The sequence below is a fragment of the Bombus vancouverensis genome, chromosome 14, assembly GCF_051014615.1.
Source record: "Bombus vancouverensis nearcticus chromosome 14, iyBomVanc1_principal, whole genome shotgun sequence".
In the NCBI taxonomy this organism is placed as follows: domain Eukaryota; kingdom Metazoa; phylum Arthropoda; class Insecta; order Hymenoptera; family Apidae; genus Bombus; species Bombus vancouverensis.
In genome coordinates, this window is record NC_134924.1 from 11963187 (window position 1) to 11980675 (window position 17489).

Genomic DNA, 17489 nt, shown 5'->3' on the forward strand with positions numbered 1-17489 from the left:
ACATACTACTATGTTATATTACAGAATTCACTCTTCTCATATGTTCAGATTTTTCTACATTATCGCTTGAAGACTACAAATAATGAACCGCTTAAATAACATTACCAACGTTTTGACGTTTACCGATGTTGTACATGTAAAGAAGAATTATAAAAGGTTTCTCATTTAATCGATATTTTTTAAAAATATGTTATATTGTTTACGAATAGCGGGAATAACAGTGCATTCATTATTTATTTTTTCGATATCAGCAGAGACTGGCTGAAGAAGAACAGTCCACGTACGAAGTACGTGGTACGACTCGGTATCCCTACTCCCAATGTTCTGTAGCGATGTCGCCTTTCTCTTGAGCTCAGGGCCCGTAAAGAGGCCCCATTCACAGTCCTCGTCTCATTCTCTCGTGCTAGTCCCCCTTCTTTCTATCTACCTGGCAACCTCTGTTCACCTGAACAGCCATCTTGAGCTATACGCTGCGCTATCATAACTTGTCCCCTTTAAGACGTATTTTCGATTCGTCGAGGTGATCAGCCGCGTCGACTCGTAGTTAACAGTAGCTATGTGAGCTAATTCAACGGACCGTCGTCGTATCTCTCTATCCTCGTCGATTCCAGCTTCTCTCGCGATCCTGTTCGCGCGTACAAGTTTCTTTCTTTCAAATAAATATTTCACTCGATTCCTTCCGGTTTTATACAAAGTTTGTTTTTTCAACTCCTGTCCAGTGTGTCAAAGAGGATTGAAGGTTTCTCAGGGAATAGAATTCAGTGAACTAGTGAAGTTGGGTGATTGACAATTCGAAACAGATGTCTTTGGAGGTATCTTGAGCGAAGTTCAGCGAAAGGGAGAGGTGAAGGTACGTCAAGGATTAAATTAATCACTTTGCGAGGAAGTTGGAGTGTACAAACCCAATAGCTTTCTAATGAAACTGGAATGGTTTTAATTTTTCGAGATCCGAGAAGTCTAAGGACCTTATATCTTTCTCGATATGCAATACAATGTGTTATGCATCAGTATTAGTTCACATTGTGCCTTAATTTGTGTATAAGCTATGTTCATAATTTTGAATTTCATAATTTTTGATCGAGGTCAATGAGCTAGTTTCGATTTTGAATTTGTACTGGATCGAAAAAGCGCGCCCCGTTCTGTGCGCTGTTTACAAACCGGTGCTATGTTAATCAGCAAATTCTGACAGTGCTTTGATCATCACAATTACGACACAAGTATTGCTCTTCGATCTGTGACTCAAGAGAAAAAAATAAGCCCTTGACCAAACCAGTCCTCATAAGAAAAATGATACGGTTAACAGAAGTCGCGTATTGTTACGTTCTGATCGATAGATCGTTGCAAGGAAAAACGGGCTGCACCTTGCTAAGGCGATCGGTGAATGTTCCGATGTAAATGTCACGGGCGGCACTGGCACCGATTTAACGTGAGAACGTACACTGCATCTCGACGTAAAGCTGCAGAATCGGTGATGAGGAAACGCTGAAGACAATCTATTGGCGAAGGAGTATGTACTTCCGTCTTCGTTCATTTTGATAAGATCGTCTTTGTAACGAATGATTATAACGATCTACATGCAATAAATTAGGAAAAACTCAATTTTTGCCTGAAGACATTGAGAAATTATTGGTAGAAATATTTACGATATCCTCGCGTATCTTATTTCTTATTGATAATCTTTTTCATCGTAACGTTCATATTTTGGTAGTTAAACAAAAGTTACTATAATTGTATAGAAAATAATCGACAAATATATTTCATTAGCGACAACATGGGCTCGAAGATAGAGTATGTGGAATCCTCTCATATGTACGCGACGAATTATATTCGTAATTCGAAAGCGATCGGTGTTCTCTGGGGTATTTTCACCATATGCTACGCTATAATCGGAGTCGTGGCATTTGTCACGCCGGAGTGGCTGGGCGATTTGGAACACGAGAATCCAGGAAGATTCGGCCTCTGGACCAGATGCAGCTACGGTGGTAATGGTAAATTAATTTTTTCCCAGTATCAAATCTCGTTACTGTACTTTTCATAAAACTCGTTTAATTAGCATTATTTCTTTGCTTGATCCTCTAGGTGAATTGGGCGAGGAATGTATAGGCAGATTGGATGACCTGTCGACAATCGCGAACATTCCCTTCAGAGTAAGCACCATTCTAGTCGGCGTCGCTGTCATAATAGCTCTATTGACGATTTGCGCGATGCTTCTCTTCTTCTTCTGCCAGAGTACGACTGTGTTCTACCTGTGCGCCTGGATGCAAGTAGTTTCAGGTAATTACTGCCAATTATCGACGATGGAAACCGTATCGTACGAACGAAGGTACTTGAATATAATAATATCTGAAGATTCTTTAAGTATGCATTTAAGCATTTCGAGGGATTCAAATTTTGCATTAAATATGCATTACTATTATACATAACGTTCAATACCAGTGACGAAACCGATACAACTATCAATAAGTCAGAATACATGCATTGCGTAATACGATGTTAAAAGACACGAAAGATGATTAGGATGATTCGAGAATGCATGTTTTACGAAATGGCTGCGTTTAATCTCTCCAATCTGAATCGCATTATATTGTGTACATATATTGTGATAGATTAAAAGAAGAAGTCAAGCGTAATCATTGCATAATCACCGAGCTGAAAGGGGAAAAAAGAAGGAAAATTGAGCATCACTTTAGAAAGTATAATGCAACCGGGTGTTCTCGCGGGCTATTGCCGTAATCGTCCGCGTAATACCTTATCATTGCGACGTAGCTGAAAATTACGGTGATGCACCGAGGCTACCGAGTCAGCAGTGATGCAATCGTTTCGTTTTGCACGCCCCTCTACGCGCTACGCGAACCTCATTTGTCAACTAAATGTTATACAGTAGAAAGAATTCGAGTTCCGTTAGCGCGATGAAATAGTCATTCATAATACTGTACCATTCGACATTCTCCTTTTATGTTTTTGCATTTTCTGTTTTCCTATCTTAATCTGTAACTAATTGATCTTCTATAAGTATTACTATTTACTAACTATTACTAATTGATTAAACACTGCTAATTGAAATTTGCATTGAAATGCTTAGATTTTATCTACACAGAATGAATATAAAGTACGATAGTAACTTATTAATAGTGGCTGTCGCTATTCCAACTAATTCTTTTAATTGAAAATAGCGTAATGGCAGATATAATCAGATTTCACAGAACTCTGCCTGTCTCGATAATTATCCGATTCGTGATCGGTTAGCAGAATATTACTGTATATAGGAATGCTATGAACGTAGACTGCCGTAGTCTCCTATCGGATCAACAGCTAACTCTTTACCGTAAATTGTGTTTTTCTGCAAGTAGAAAGCGCTTCCTGTCCGCGAAACCGTGCTTGCGAAATACGTAATACAATAACGTTATAACGAAAGAGTCTCGGTATTTTACGAATCAAGATTTACCTCAAAAGTTACTAATGTATAGATGACACAAACGTATCACCAGGAAACATGAATTTAAGGAGAAAACCCATCCTTTTATGAACTTGAGGGTGATGATGTTTTAGAAGGAAATGTAGAATAGACCGTTATAACCGGAGACAGTTAGTTTACCGGTTGACCAATGCCTCTGCAATTAACGTATTCGGTTATGGCTTCTTTGTTAGAAATGTCGTAGAAATGTCGTTAGGATTAAACTATGATGTACTTATAGGAGATGCAAGTGTACAGTGTAGAATGTGTATAATATGCAAAGCTATACAAAATATTTAAAGTAAGTTACTTCAATTTAAAGCAAAATGAAAAGAAGTAATTTCCATTATAATAACTTTTTTAAATCCTCTCCTGGGCTGAATTTTATTTCATAATATTATTTAGGATTAATTCGGTTCTATAAATTGTTCATTAAAATATTTTTATGGTGTGATGGAAATGATGACACCGGTTAAAACGATTAAAGACCTAGTTAAAGGACATTGACGTACTTGATCTATCCTGCAACAAGTTACGCGATTTATAATATTTGCGCTTAATTACTCAGAGTCCGGTTAGTTCGACTAAAGTTTTCCTTATTTCTCTAATCTTTAATCGATACGAACGAGACCGCAGCTCGTACGAAAGCACTGAAACGGGATCATAGATTCCATTACACGTAATGTTTATTCATAGGCAATCATTTGCTCTAGCAAGCTCCAAAATTTACTTCTATAGAATTTTCATTTCATCGACTGTTCAAAAATTATAATATCCTTTAGGAAAGTGAAATTTTTTCAACGCTAATCAAGAAAGAAGAGAGAATTTAAGAAGTTGTCCATTCGAGATAATTTAATTTTTAAAGTACTACCGTAAAAAAATAAACCGCGTTTCTTTTTTACAATTTTTTTCCCTTATACTTTTCAATTATCTTCAGAAGGAATCCTCTTTTCATGTTAACGTACTAAATATAAATAACCGGAAGACATTTGAAGAGGAAATAAGCTTTACGTAAGAATCGAGATCATTGATGATAGAGATGAAAAACTGTAAATAGCATTATTATTGATCGAAGGTAGTATTACTCGCGATCGTGGCTGGTTCGTACGCCGACAGTGAAAGTCAGTGATTGAAATGTGAATCAGCTACGGGAGGAGGGAAACGTTTCACCCAGAAACTGATTGTGAGCGTACGGTATAATACATACATATATCATGATCATACGGCGAATCGGAAATGGAAACTTTCCGTAGCGCTATGACTTGCGTTAATTCTGACTATCTATTTTTATTTTATTAATTTTATTCCAATAACGAAAAGCTCGGAAACATATTTGTTTGCTAGTACCTTGAAACTCTATTAAATTATTTCAAAATTACCATTTATAGTTGCCTAAAATTTTAACAGTACTTTTATTGCTATTTAATTTCGATCGATAAAGTTTTTCCTTTCGAATTTTCTACCTCATTTTTCTCGGTGTAAGTGGTTTTGTTTTACGAAGAATTAATGAACGCGAAAAAAGCAAGATTGGTACCTTTCACTGCTGACCTCTAGCACAGAACATCCGCGAAGAAAGATAGTTCACTGAAATGCCAACCACGTTACTCATGTTCACGTTCAATGAACTATAGCTTCAAGAAGGAAGTTGTAGGATATAGGAGTATAAGATGTGAATAGCTTTAGCAATTGAAAGATTTACCGTATTACCATTTTCAGTGGTAATTATCGCTAGCGAGAAATAGTTGTTCGAGAGATAATGCTCTTTCGTTTGTTTCAGCAATATCTATGGCGATTGGAGTTTGCATTTATCCCTTGGGCTGGGATTCGCCTTTAATTCGAGCTGTCTGCGGTGCCGCTGCATCCAGGTAGCAGAAATTTAAATTTCCTAACAAATGAATAGAAGATGGTTATTCAAATCATTTATACGTGCATGATAATTCTCAATTTCAAAATTTACATTTGTCCTAAATATGTAGTAGAGCGACGTTAATTCTAAGAGATGGTACTTTTTATGATACTTAATTATTATAATAATAACGAGCTAATTTACCAATTGCGCAACGAGTATTATCTTGTTATTTTATCGGTTGGATGTTAATAAAAATGTTATTGCATATCGGTAATTTTGTTTGACAGATACAATCCAGGAGCTTGCGCCGTTAGATGGGCGATACCGTTAGCAGCAATCGCGGCTCTAGATGCTGCTACCTTGGCCGCGCTCGCTTTTATTCTAGCGTCCAGGCACGTCAGACTTCAACCTGAACCCTTCAACAACGGTTCCTTGTACAAAGGTACGGGTCTTTCTCTACGCGAATTAAACTATACGAATTATTCTTAACAAAATAATTTTCGTCTCGTTTTAGGTGAAGTAAATCCAGGGTACGTGAACGAGGCGCAGAGTGTCGCTGGTTCTCGAAAATCCCTCTCCTTGCGGCCGGTGCTCTTGGTCGCTCCACCAGAGCAGGATCGCTACAGCGAACTCTCCAGAGCGAAATCTCATTCACATCATAGCCTTTACACACCAGCGCCATCTCACCCGGCCCATACGATGTCGACGAATACCTTGAATCATTCTCAACATAATTTTCAATTGTAGATCACCGAAGATCGTGACTATATCGCTGTACATAGTTTATCATACTACCACAAGTATGCTTTCCTTTTCTTATTAGTATTTTTATAATTCTATGAGAAACGAGAACAAACACTGTAAATAATATCATCGAATATCTTTCCTTTATGTTATAGGCGAGCGTTTCTTTTCTTTTTTTTTTTATAATTATTTTATAATTTTATACGAATTAATAATTGCTATGTTAAATTATGAAATCTGAAAAGCCTGTAGAGAGTGACATCCTGTCGATTCGTAATACTTTTGTATTTTGTATATACATTAGCGTAATTATTTTTAACGCGTTGTGAACGCGTTTCCCTTTGCAATGTATATTCTATACATGTAATTAAAGGTAGTTTTATATATATATATATATATACATATGTATAATATATTATATATGTTTGTTCTCTCGTTCCTAACGAATAAATGATATGTAATTGTCAGAACAGAACGGAACAGAACAGAACAGAACATCATCTTATTTTAGGAACTTACAAAAAGTGGTACTACACTCTCTCTATCTTTTTTTTTTTATTATAAACAAGTAACATAAATTAGTTGTTTTACAGAACGGGGAGAGTCTTACATAGCAGGCAAGTTGCGTATAATAAATAAAGAACACCAGAATGTGAATCAAGGATGTTTTGTATGTAATTAATATTATACCTATCCTGTAAAAATGTTATTCTTTAATAAAGAAAATTCAAACGTGTAGATTTCTATCTATTTTAGATATCGCTTCTGTTCGTTCGCGCAAGTCTAAAGTAAAGTGTTTTGCCGTATGGTAACTATGACTACGCTTAAAAGGAGACACCAATAATACGTATGCGTATCACAAACTTTGTTTCGACGAAATCGAAGAAAATTCCAAAGGAATCGATTAGTGATAGTAAAAAAAAAATCCTCCGTATCGCGTTAGAATGAACGACAAAGACGACAGCGCTTGGGTCTTCGATTCCCTGATTGGTTTTCTTCAGGGTCCAATTTGGTCCGCGCCTCTGATCACTTTCATCGAAGAGAAGTCACTCAGTAAGTCGAGATATTTTCGCAATAAACCTTTCTGTGTAGTCCATAATCTCTATCTCTTCTTTAAGACCGATGCTCCTTAAGATGAAGTTCTTCTTTTTTTTTCTTTTTTAAATCTACTAAATTTATACGAGATATTACAAGAAAAGAAGTTGTCATTTTTATTCGAAATACGAGCACGATACTAAAAATTGTAAAAACGAACCTTCTGCTTTCTCACAAGCGTTCGCTATACTTTGTTCCATTATTTTGTCTCTTTCTTGCTTTTTTTTTCTTTTTTTTTTTACAGTATTTGAAGCGGACGTCGAGGAAAATGATGAGTATCAAAAGATATATCAGGAGTACAAAAATCTGGTGGACTTATTGCTTGGTTGTTTCATGGAAGACATGGGGATCACTCCGGAGCAATTCGAGTACGCTTGTACAGTGAATAAGTATACAAAAATGCCTATACAATTCCAACAGGCGAGTCAAAGAGATTCTTGAACACAAGACAGAAAATCACATACAATGTATATTAATTTTGATACTTGTTTCAGAACTTGTTCGAGCAAATATGGGCGGCGAACGAGTACCAGATATTCAAAAGAATGATGATTCAAAAGAATCTAGAGCTTCAATTGCAAGCTTTGAATATGATCGAGCAGAAGTATGGTCTTACACCTGCATCTTTCATGTATGAAGCAGGTGTATTGAATGAAGATCCTTTAGTCATGGAAGAAATCATTCAGTAAGTGTATAACTGGTAATTGGTCATTTTTATTTATATATAGGAACAAATTGAATATTCGAATCTCTCTCTCTCTCTCTCTCTCTCTCTCTCTCTCTGTGATCTTCAATTTTAAATTAATTAGAGAAAAATGTACAGAAAACACGTTTTGGAGAATGATTCGGAAGAAGACAAGAACATATCGTCGGAAACTTCGTTGATCAAAGAACATAAGCGTTTAACAGCTAAATATAACAGCGAACGAGCATTGTTAGCAGAAGCTCTAAAAGCGTCCCAAGAGGAAAATACTCCTGAAAGGGATCGTACACAGTCATTTTTAAAGGAAGAAGATGAGGAAAAAGAAGAAGACGACGAAAGCAAAATCAAAGAGAAAGACGAAGAGGAGGAGGAGGAGGAGGAGAAGGAGGAGGAGGAGAAAGAAGAAAAGAAGGAAGAAGCAGATATTCCAAGGTTCCCTAAAGTGGTTCCTCTTGATTCTATGTCCACGGACGAATCAAAATCAGAAGGACCAAATGTATCCGTTAAAAAAACCTAACCATATATATAAGAATAATTAAATCAAATTCATTAAGATGTTTATTAATATTTTAGATATCAGAAGAAGACATAAGAAAGAGGCAGGCATATTTGAAAGCCAGACGCGATAAATTGGTAGCTTTGAAGAAAGAAGCAAGAAGTCAACGATTGGAAATGAATCCATCGAGGCCGAGTTCCGCGAGATCGGTAGCGGAAGCCACGATCAAAGGAGAACAAGAACTAAAATTACCGGAACCTCTGGAACCGTCCATATTGCAAGTACGTAAAGTACTCGCTGCTCGCCTCCAAGCAGAGGTAGTGCGTAAGCAAACGAGCCAATAATAACGATTCTCTAACACGAAAGAGATCGGAACGGCGGTGTTTTATCCATATAAAATGCTGATATTTTATCCTTTCTTTTTTCTCTTTTTTTCCCTTTTTTCTGATAAATTTCATGCACAGCGAACTTTTATACAGCTGCATCAGCTTTCCTTTTTATAGACGTTACGTTATAGTATTAAGATAGCGAAGAAGTTTACATGGATACAACGTTTACACATATTGAAAGAATTAAAATGATCAAACCTAGTAGCAGAATAAGACTAAATGAGTATGTTTAACAAGAACAAAGATAGTATAAGTCGTTTCTTTTTTATACAATTCCAAATGTTTACTGTATCGTTTTTCTTCCTTCTTTTGTTTAAATAAGTCTGACGAATATCGTTACAGTTTGGGTATAAGTATATCTTCGCTTGTGAATACCGATAAAATGATAAACAACTTCTTAAGGTCACTTGCATTATGTTCTCTCAGTCGTTCGATGAATTTCGCACGATCACCATGCATCATCGACACTAGTTTTACCCGTGAGAGAAATTTCATAATCTGGAACATGAAAAAAAGTAAAAAAAAGAGCATAGGATTCTTGTAATAGCAATTTGTATAGATCTTTAAGAGGATACGAGTGATATGAATAAAAAAAAACAAAAAGAGAATAATTACTTTTTAAATATTTCACATACACTTCATAGACGAAATGATTTCCATTCGTAAATCTTTCGATATTCTTTCTTCATTCCTTTTATATACACTAATTCATCAAATTTCTCGTTTGATCGATGCAAAGAGAATAGAATGCGAAGTTTACGTAAAAAACGTAACACACAGTTTTTAAAAATTGCTTTCAGAAAAAATAGGTATAAATACGCTGGAAAATCTGTTTTACATGTAATTATCTAACAGCACAAATTGTATAAATCACAATTGGACAATTAGAACTGAAAAATCAATGACAATTACATTCATACAAAGAAATATCCCTCCTTCATTTTATTCCTTGCGATTAAACATTGATTATGAGGTAAGTATGACTCCGTTCATCGACCAATTCTTTCTATATCATTTTCAGTTTTATTTAATTAAATATTCTTCGCATTTCTACAACATACTTCTATTCCATGTAACACACAATTGTCATTCTTACTTTTTCCTCCTTTTTACCTGCCCGATTATAAAGATCAAAATAATTTCGTGGCGAAATACGAATGTTAACTCCATTTAATATTTGATTAATAACGTAATAAAGTAAATTCAACACTTCTGAAACAAACGTAAAATAAATTCGTTCTAGTAGAAAACGCGGTACATGCAAAACTCAAAATTCATCATATACTTTTCTAACGTTCGAAAACTTAATTTAAAATATAATTTACGAAACATGTGGTCAATTAAAAAATATAGAAATTGGTGGTTTTCGGTATTCGTCTTCCGCCACTTATATTTAGCTCGCATCTTATTTAGCTCATCTAGTCAATCGTCGTTCATACTTCACTAGAATAAAATGCAAAATCTTCATTTGCCACTGAATTTTCCATTCAACTATTACCATACTACACATCAAACCAAAGTTTCCTCTGTTAATTTTTCCTTTCATGCTTGCTCTTACTTCGCATGACTTTTTCTTTTAATTTTTTACGAATAACTTCTCATATAAAAAGGTGTTTCTCCCTCTGACTGTGTGTGTATGTGTGTGTGTAATATGTGTACATATAATTAAAACGTATTATATTCTTAACACGTGGTATTTTATTTTTATATCATGTAATATCGTACGACATTACATCGAACTATAACGATTGTAAGATTTCTCGATTTCCGCCGGCGCTGATCTTACATGAAATGATTCACTGCTTTTTTCTTCAAATTAGAAAGAAAACACAGAAAAAGTATTTACATACTATTTACTGTTTTCAACAGTTAGATTAAACTGTATGTGTATATATGTATATGTATATATATGAATACATATACATATATAACCATAAAAATCGACTTCGTGATTCTTCCTGATTCAGAGAAAATCAATTTCGTCAAATTTTAAACCGACTGCAAAAGCGAAATATGAGGGGGGGGGGGAGGGCGATTAACTCGTACATATTAAAAGAAAAGAAAGCTGAAATAATACAGAAAAGAGAAAAAGATTAATTGAACTTCTTCTTTCCTAATCTTCGAATACTTGAATAACACGTTTCTTTGAGAAATGTAATATAAATTCAAAACTTGCACTCGACGATTTCATCTCTTTCTTTTTCTTTTCTTTTTTTTCTTTTTTTTTTCTTTTGGCTATACATGTACGACTCGAAGCACCGGGATACAATGAACATTAAATTAAGGAAAAGCAATAGCAATGAGAACGACGCATGACAATGAACAAATGTGAAATACATGTGTACATGTTAATGTCTCTGTGTGGGTACGAAATTTAGCTTTCATAGCATTTACGATCGCACTGTTTACTCTAGTATCACTTACAATTAGATATCGATTCATTTTTTGTTCTTCTTTTCAGTGTTCTTCCCCCTACTTACAGACCATTTTAAAGCACGTTCAATGCAAGATCTTTACCATATTTTCTCGCCCCTTGTTATTATCGAATAAATCACGAATGTTATGTAAAACACATAAAGAATAACATTACTCGATATCCTCTTAATTAATTAATTGTTAACTTTTCCTACATTTCATTCTCATCCTTTCTCTCGCTCACACACTCACGCGCGCGCACGCACATACACTCTCTCTCTCTCTCTCTCTCTCTCTCATGCATATTCTCCCTCTCTTTTTCTCTTCCTTATTTCATGGTTAATCCAAGTTACACTCTTCTCTTTTCTTTTTTCCATTTTTTTTTCTTCTTATGTACAACATGTATATCACTCAGCTCCAGCGAATTTGCCTAATTTGATATTCACAGGTTTTTTTCGCTTGCCTTTCGTGATCGAATTAACTTCTAAGATTCCTCATCTTTTTTTAATATCATAAGTTAATATATATGTATATGTGTACATAAACGGTACGTGTATGTGTGGTATTTACGAAAAATGTCCAATATACATATACAGGTCTAAAGCAGTCTTAGAAACTCTGTTCAGGGTATGTGAGGGAACAACGTGAAAAATTTATACAGTAGCTTATAATACTTCTGCTCCTCTTTTGTTTGAGTTAACTCAACCAAGATATGGAGGCACACGTTTCTGAAACGATATTAGATGTTAAAAAAACGAAATAGGAAATGAAAAAATGTTCTAAGGAGACTCATATTGACGTAAATCAAAAAAAGGAAGTTAGCTCGGACTCTTATAATACCAGCATTCTCGGTTGTGTATCAGTAGTTAAAAAATTAAGTAGATACTCTTATCTGCAGCTGATGTAGATCAATCAACTTCCGTTTCCATCTTGATATGACATTAACGCGCCAAAAATAATCTTTTACTGAGTATCGTTTGCACGATTTCTATCGGTGTCGATGATAATTTCAATACTTCGTTATTATGCATTTTCCTTCTTTTTGTTACAAAACAAAAGGAGACATTTATATCGAAAATAATTTAGACGAAACTAGACAATAGAGAAAATATTATACATAATAAAATCTTGCAAGGATAAATTTGCACAGATATATATACTTAATATTCCTCTTTTTTTATCTTTTCTTTACAAAGTACAATAATACGAAGCTTCTATTCTTACCCATATTAGTTACGAATAATTTATATCATAGTTTATATTTAATACTCGAGATTGCAAAACACTTTCACATATACTTTTTTTTTACATCGAGGAGTGAATTGCGGACATGAAGTGCAAACTGGTAAATATACACAAATCAAATATGTTTATTGTACAATTTCTACTACTTACATTGACAACCGAAAAGCTCGTTCAAAGAACCTTAATTGGGAACTGAATTTGTAAAGGAATCGCATTTTGTCTGCTTTACCCACGAAAGGTTGTTTTACAATCGTTACAAATATACATATATATACAAACTAAATACTATTTCCGTTAAATTGGATAAAGTTTCATGATGTCTGACCCCCTTTAGGGACAGGTCTTAATTGCCCATCACACGAATAAGAAAATTTATGGATGGCAAAACAAAACACTTAGTTGTTTTTGTGCGGTACATCATGTACTTTTACATGTGATTTTTTTTACATAATAAGTTTCTTCTTAATAGATGTAAATATGACGTATAGTCACAATTTCAGTTATTACATGAATCTAAGCACACGCTTAGAAACTCTGTATTTATAAGAACCACTAGGCCTGGCTAGAGTTTCTTAGCCTATTCGTGAAATAATTTCTTCTAGTATGTGGGGTGTTTCCAGACAACGTGGAATGGACTATTTCTTGTTAAAATCTTATTATTTTTAACACTTATGTGGTCATATAATATTATGCCACAATTTTATGATCATGTCTTATTTAAAGAAAGTTCTCTCTTTCTTTATATCGCATTGGTTCATCATCTTTTTTCTTTTAATCCTAATTATATATATCCCATTTCTTAGACCCTTTCACCCACCTGCGTTCAATACCGATCCTTTCGTACATTTATACACACAAGCACAAAGAGGTATGTCATTTTCACCACATTGTGAACACGTATCCTCGTTACGTCCATTCACTTAAAGAGTATAGTCCTTTATCTGTTATAAAAAGGTTTACAGTACGATCTTTTCTCTCGGTCGATTTCTCTGTGCAAGTAGAAGGGTTAGAAATGGTATAGCAGCAATTAAAAATCACAAATTCCTCAGTTTTCTTCCGGTTTGCCTACTATGACAATCTTTGTCGTTTTGGAGATGGTGTTACTTCCGTATCTTCCTCTTCTTCGTCTGAATCTCCTTCATAATCGACCAAGCCCTAAAAGATGTTATTACCATTAGAGCATTATTAAATATGTGTTTTAAATTAAGGATATAATTTCACAGATATATGTTCTTAAAAATGAAACAAGACATTACTTTCTTAAATAGTGCAGTTCCAGCTTTCTCTACTGTGCCAATGGTTGAATTTGGATTGATTTCCGAAGTAATAGGAGATTCGTTTGTTGTTGTTGTAGTGTTATTGATCTGTGATTGTTGCGAGGTAATGTTATTGTTAGCCGTATTGTTGTTCAACACGGACTGCTGTTGCTGCTGTTGCTGATGATGACTTTTAGAATCTGCAAGGGCGGGATTAAGCGCAGAGTTTGATGTTGATGACTGTTTCTTAGCAGAAGCCGGAGGCACAAGGTCTGCTGCTGCTGCGGGTACGACCGCCTCACCCTCATCAAAGTCTTCCTCTTCGTTGAACCACATTTCCTCCTCTTCATCTAACTGTCTCTGGTCCCTTCTGTATCGACTATTTCTCAATATGGATGGAACGCTAAACAAGCACAATCAAATAGTATATGTTACTAAAAATTTCTTAATTCATATAAATGTCGTTCGTTAACAGAAATATACCTGTCAAGAGCTGCTCTGTCCCGATCCTTTAACTTGTCTTGATGCTGTTCATACCTTAATTTCAAAGCTTTAAATGTTTGTACATAATCAATTGTTTCCAATTCTTTTGAAAAATTTTCAACAACGTGCGAACATAACGATTTAATATCCTCCTACAATGAAATTAATCGATGCGTCAGAAATAAAACATACAACTTTATAAAAGACTTTATAGTATGCATGCGTGCTTACCAGTTTAATAAATTCAAACATTTCAAGAATAGCAGAATCCAACAAATTATATCTACCATTATTTCTCACAAATGCATCAAATACAGGCGCAAATAAATTCCCTTTAATGATATATCTATTGTAAAATTCATCCTTCAATGCTACAATTTTTCTCATAAACCTTAAAGCACACAATACTAAAAACGTGTGTGTTGATTTCATCAAAACCAGTATTCGTTTAAGCAGATCTTTATTCAGTATGCAATTCTTAATGTGGTATGTATGATGCTCTACACAAAATGATAGTAACTCTAAGATCAATCCTAAAAGCTGTACTGTTCTATAATCCTCTCTTGCTGGTCGTTCTCCGATTGTGTTTGCTAATAATGGCGCTATCAATGTTCCAATACTATTCTTGTAGAAGTAATTTAAGAAATCAGTCTTTTCTGATTTGTTAACGGAAGCCAACATGTTTTCTGGATCAAGGAGCAGGCGTAATACACCAGCTAATTGTACAGCTCCACCCAACTCTGGGTCACTATCGCCAACGAGTTGAGCAACTATTACGTTTATTAACATTTGGTCCTGTTCTGTATTATTTATTTGTTGCAATGTATAATCTCGAACAACACTTGGAGAATATTCCACAATATAAGTCAATATATCTATACTGGCTGTTTTTGTTTGGGCATCGTTCATTGCCAAAGTAATTTCTAGAGCAGGTAAAATACCAAGTGCTGTTAAAGTTTTATAAAAGGCCTCCTTTCCTTGTGGTTGTAGATTCTGAGAAAAGTTACAAAATTCTTTTAAGAAAAGAACTAGATCTCGTCTCTTACTATCTGATGTTGCTTCGTCAGTTAATTGGTGAAATAGTTCAGTAAGAAATTTCTCATCATCCTGTATCAAGGTCACTATCTCGACCTTATTAAAAAATATAAAGCTACTCAATGTGTTTAACATATTATCTTCGAATACGCTCGGAGTCGGTAGAACTACATCCTGAATGTATTGAACTCGATACGTCTGGTGAATTTTAGCTAATAATTCAGCATTTGTAATAGGAATTGCTTGCTTAAATCTGGCTAACTGTCGAAGATATTCTCTATGCCTCTTTGGCTGAGGTAATGTTGGCTCGTATTCCAAACATCCAACAACATCGAAAATGATATCTTCGCTAAACATAACTTCAAACAATGTATTCTTATTAAGTAGGAAAATATTTTTAAATATGTCATACAAATGATGCAATCCTTCAATGTTTTCTAAATCTTCACAAGTATGAAACAGATTTAATAGTTTTTTTATATAGCCTTCTGATTCTAAAGCCAATGCTAATTTATCTTTCCTCGTTTGTGAAGATAAGTAATTTCCTATGAGTTCATTGATATCTTCCAGTCGACTTAACTCACACGGAGGCAATTCTATCGGAGGAGCAGCATCAGACATATCATCAAACCGTTCATCTTCTGACTCTTCGACAATATCTTGGGTAATTTCAACAGATGGATCTTTTCCTTGGACCTGACATATTTTCTCCCAAATTTCATCACAGCCAGCCTTTTCTTGAAAACTTAAGGCTAAATCAAAATTTTCTCCTTCTGACCAAACTATTAAAGTATCCTGAAATAAAAAAACAAATAGTGTTTTATAATTTCTGTATTTTATAATTTGATTGATTCTCCACATATTGTTTACTATACTCTTAATTAAAATTATGTTACATGAAAAGGTTGTTTAAATAAATATTGAATTAAAAATTTATAATGATTTCATTATTTCATTACCTGTTGCTTCTGATATGCTGTATCAGGTAATATTCTACTTTCCAACAAAACTGAACCATCACTCTCTGCTCTGACTAAAAGTGAAATTCCTTTTAGTCTATCTATATATGAAGAAGAAACGTGACCTGTACCACGATCATCCCATTGTCTATCAACATTAAGTGCATATAACTTCACTCTTCTACGTGTGTCCGTCATATTGTAAAAATTAACTTATACACACTATTTTATAATATCACCAGCTACCTTGCATCCCTTTAAATTTCACCAACTCTTTGGCTTTTTAGATATATTTATGAATGATTCTCAACTCTCTGATATATCGACAAATGCACTGAAATCTGCATATATCGATCTGTCAGTTACTCCTTTGTAACCCATTAAGGCTTTTTATTACAACATTAATTTTACAAGACAAAGACACCTTTAAATATATATATGGTTCTTTTAACGTTCCGATTCACATACATAAGATTATTTTCTTTTCCAAATAGCTTGGGTAAAACAAATGAAGTAATTGTTAATTAACAAATATACCATAAGGAATCTTTATTCATTTCTAATAACAATTGTTGACAATTTCTACAGACTTCATCAGCCTATATGTCCTTTCTTAGTTTTTCCCACTAATTCTATAAAAGACCTCGTTTAACGAAGTTACACAAATATTAAGAGTTTTGTTACTAAAATTATTAAGATAAAATTCGGGCTATGATGATCTGTCATTTAGTTCACATCCCTTCAAGTTTGATTGACGGGATAAGATTGTTTACCGTAATAGATGTTTATGCGCTCTTCGTTGCATAAGCCTGATTCTTGCGCCAAGAAAACCTCTCAGGACGCGCGGGAAAACTTTACGTTGTGCACGTTTTCGCTATCACGTGTCGTGTATAAGAAACGCGATTAAATCTCGATTGTTCGTTGAGTCATTCGGATAGACCAGCTTGTTGTCTGTAGAAGGTCAGGAGAAAATTTTGTTGCTGGGAAGACTGCACTCTGCGTGCTCTCTCACCGCTGTGTACGGTTCCCGCGACGAAACCAAACCCAAATTAAACTCAATCCTCTTGTAATAGAAATACTCATAAGTACACGATTACTTTACTCGATTTCTTTCGATATCGCGATCATCGACCATTGCAATCCTTTCCTTCTTATTAAGCAAGATCACTCTAAAATTGACATAGACACTGAGCAGCCACAACACTACACTCCGCCATGTTAGATCACAACAACGCGCTACGGGGTTCGCCTCGTGTATCTCAAGGACTTTAGCGCGTAATATGAAAGAACCGTATTTTAATGAACATTACCTCCATTATTACAATATATAAACTGTCCTTAAGCTAATTCAAGATTAAATATGAAA

General features: G+C 34.7%; 3 protein-coding genes across 4 annotated transcripts; 2 read left to right on the forward strand and 1 right to left on the reverse strand.

The window, feature by feature from the left end:
* Window positions 1-206: 206 nt before the first annotated feature.
* On the forward strand, window positions 207-6709 carry Lhfpl (LHFPL tetraspan subfamily member 5 protein). Of its 2 annotated transcripts, XM_033333048.2 has the most exons (7): window positions 213-850; window positions 1335-1507; window positions 1765-1988; window positions 2080-2274; window positions 5232-5319; window positions 5591-5745; window positions 5818-6709. In XM_033333048.2, exons 3-7 carry the CDS (start codon window positions 1772-1774, stop codon window positions 6048-6050), a joined length of 888 nt encoding a protein of 295 aa, XP_033188939.1. In that variant the 5' UTR covers window positions 213-850; window positions 1335-1507; window positions 1765-1771; the 3' UTR covers window positions 6051-6709. The 2 variants fall into 2 exon arrangements, with proteins under 2 accessions (XP_033188940.1, XP_033188939.1); XM_033333049.2 differs by lacking the exon at window positions 1335-1507 and having other exon boundaries at window positions 207-850.
* A 104-nt stretch (window positions 6710-6813) lies between these two features.
* LOC117156212 (cilia- and flagella-associated protein 36) lies at window positions 6814-9638 on the forward strand. Its single transcript, XM_033333044.2, has 5 exons — window positions 6814-7100; window positions 7387-7562; window positions 7637-7827; window positions 7966-8341; window positions 8419-9638. Exons 1-5 carry the CDS (start codon window positions 6992-6994, stop codon window positions 8683-8685), a joined length of 1119 nt encoding a protein of 372 aa, XP_033188935.2. The 5' UTR covers window positions 6814-6991; the 3' UTR covers window positions 8686-9638.
* A 2859-nt stretch (window positions 9639-12497) lies between these two features.
* flfl (serine/threonine-protein phosphatase 4 regulatory subunit 3 flfl) lies at window positions 12498-17356 on the reverse strand. The gene is made up of 5 exons (XM_033333019.2): window positions 16124-17356; window positions 14361-15959; window positions 14130-14281; window positions 13647-14049; window positions 12498-13545 (listed from the first exon to the last, which is right to left on the reverse strand). Exons 1-5 carry the CDS (start codon window positions 16319-16321, stop codon window positions 13459-13461), a joined length of 2439 nt encoding a protein of 812 aa, XP_033188910.1. The 5' UTR covers window positions 16322-17356; the 3' UTR covers window positions 12498-13458.
* Window positions 17357-17489: the final 133 nt, after the last annotated feature.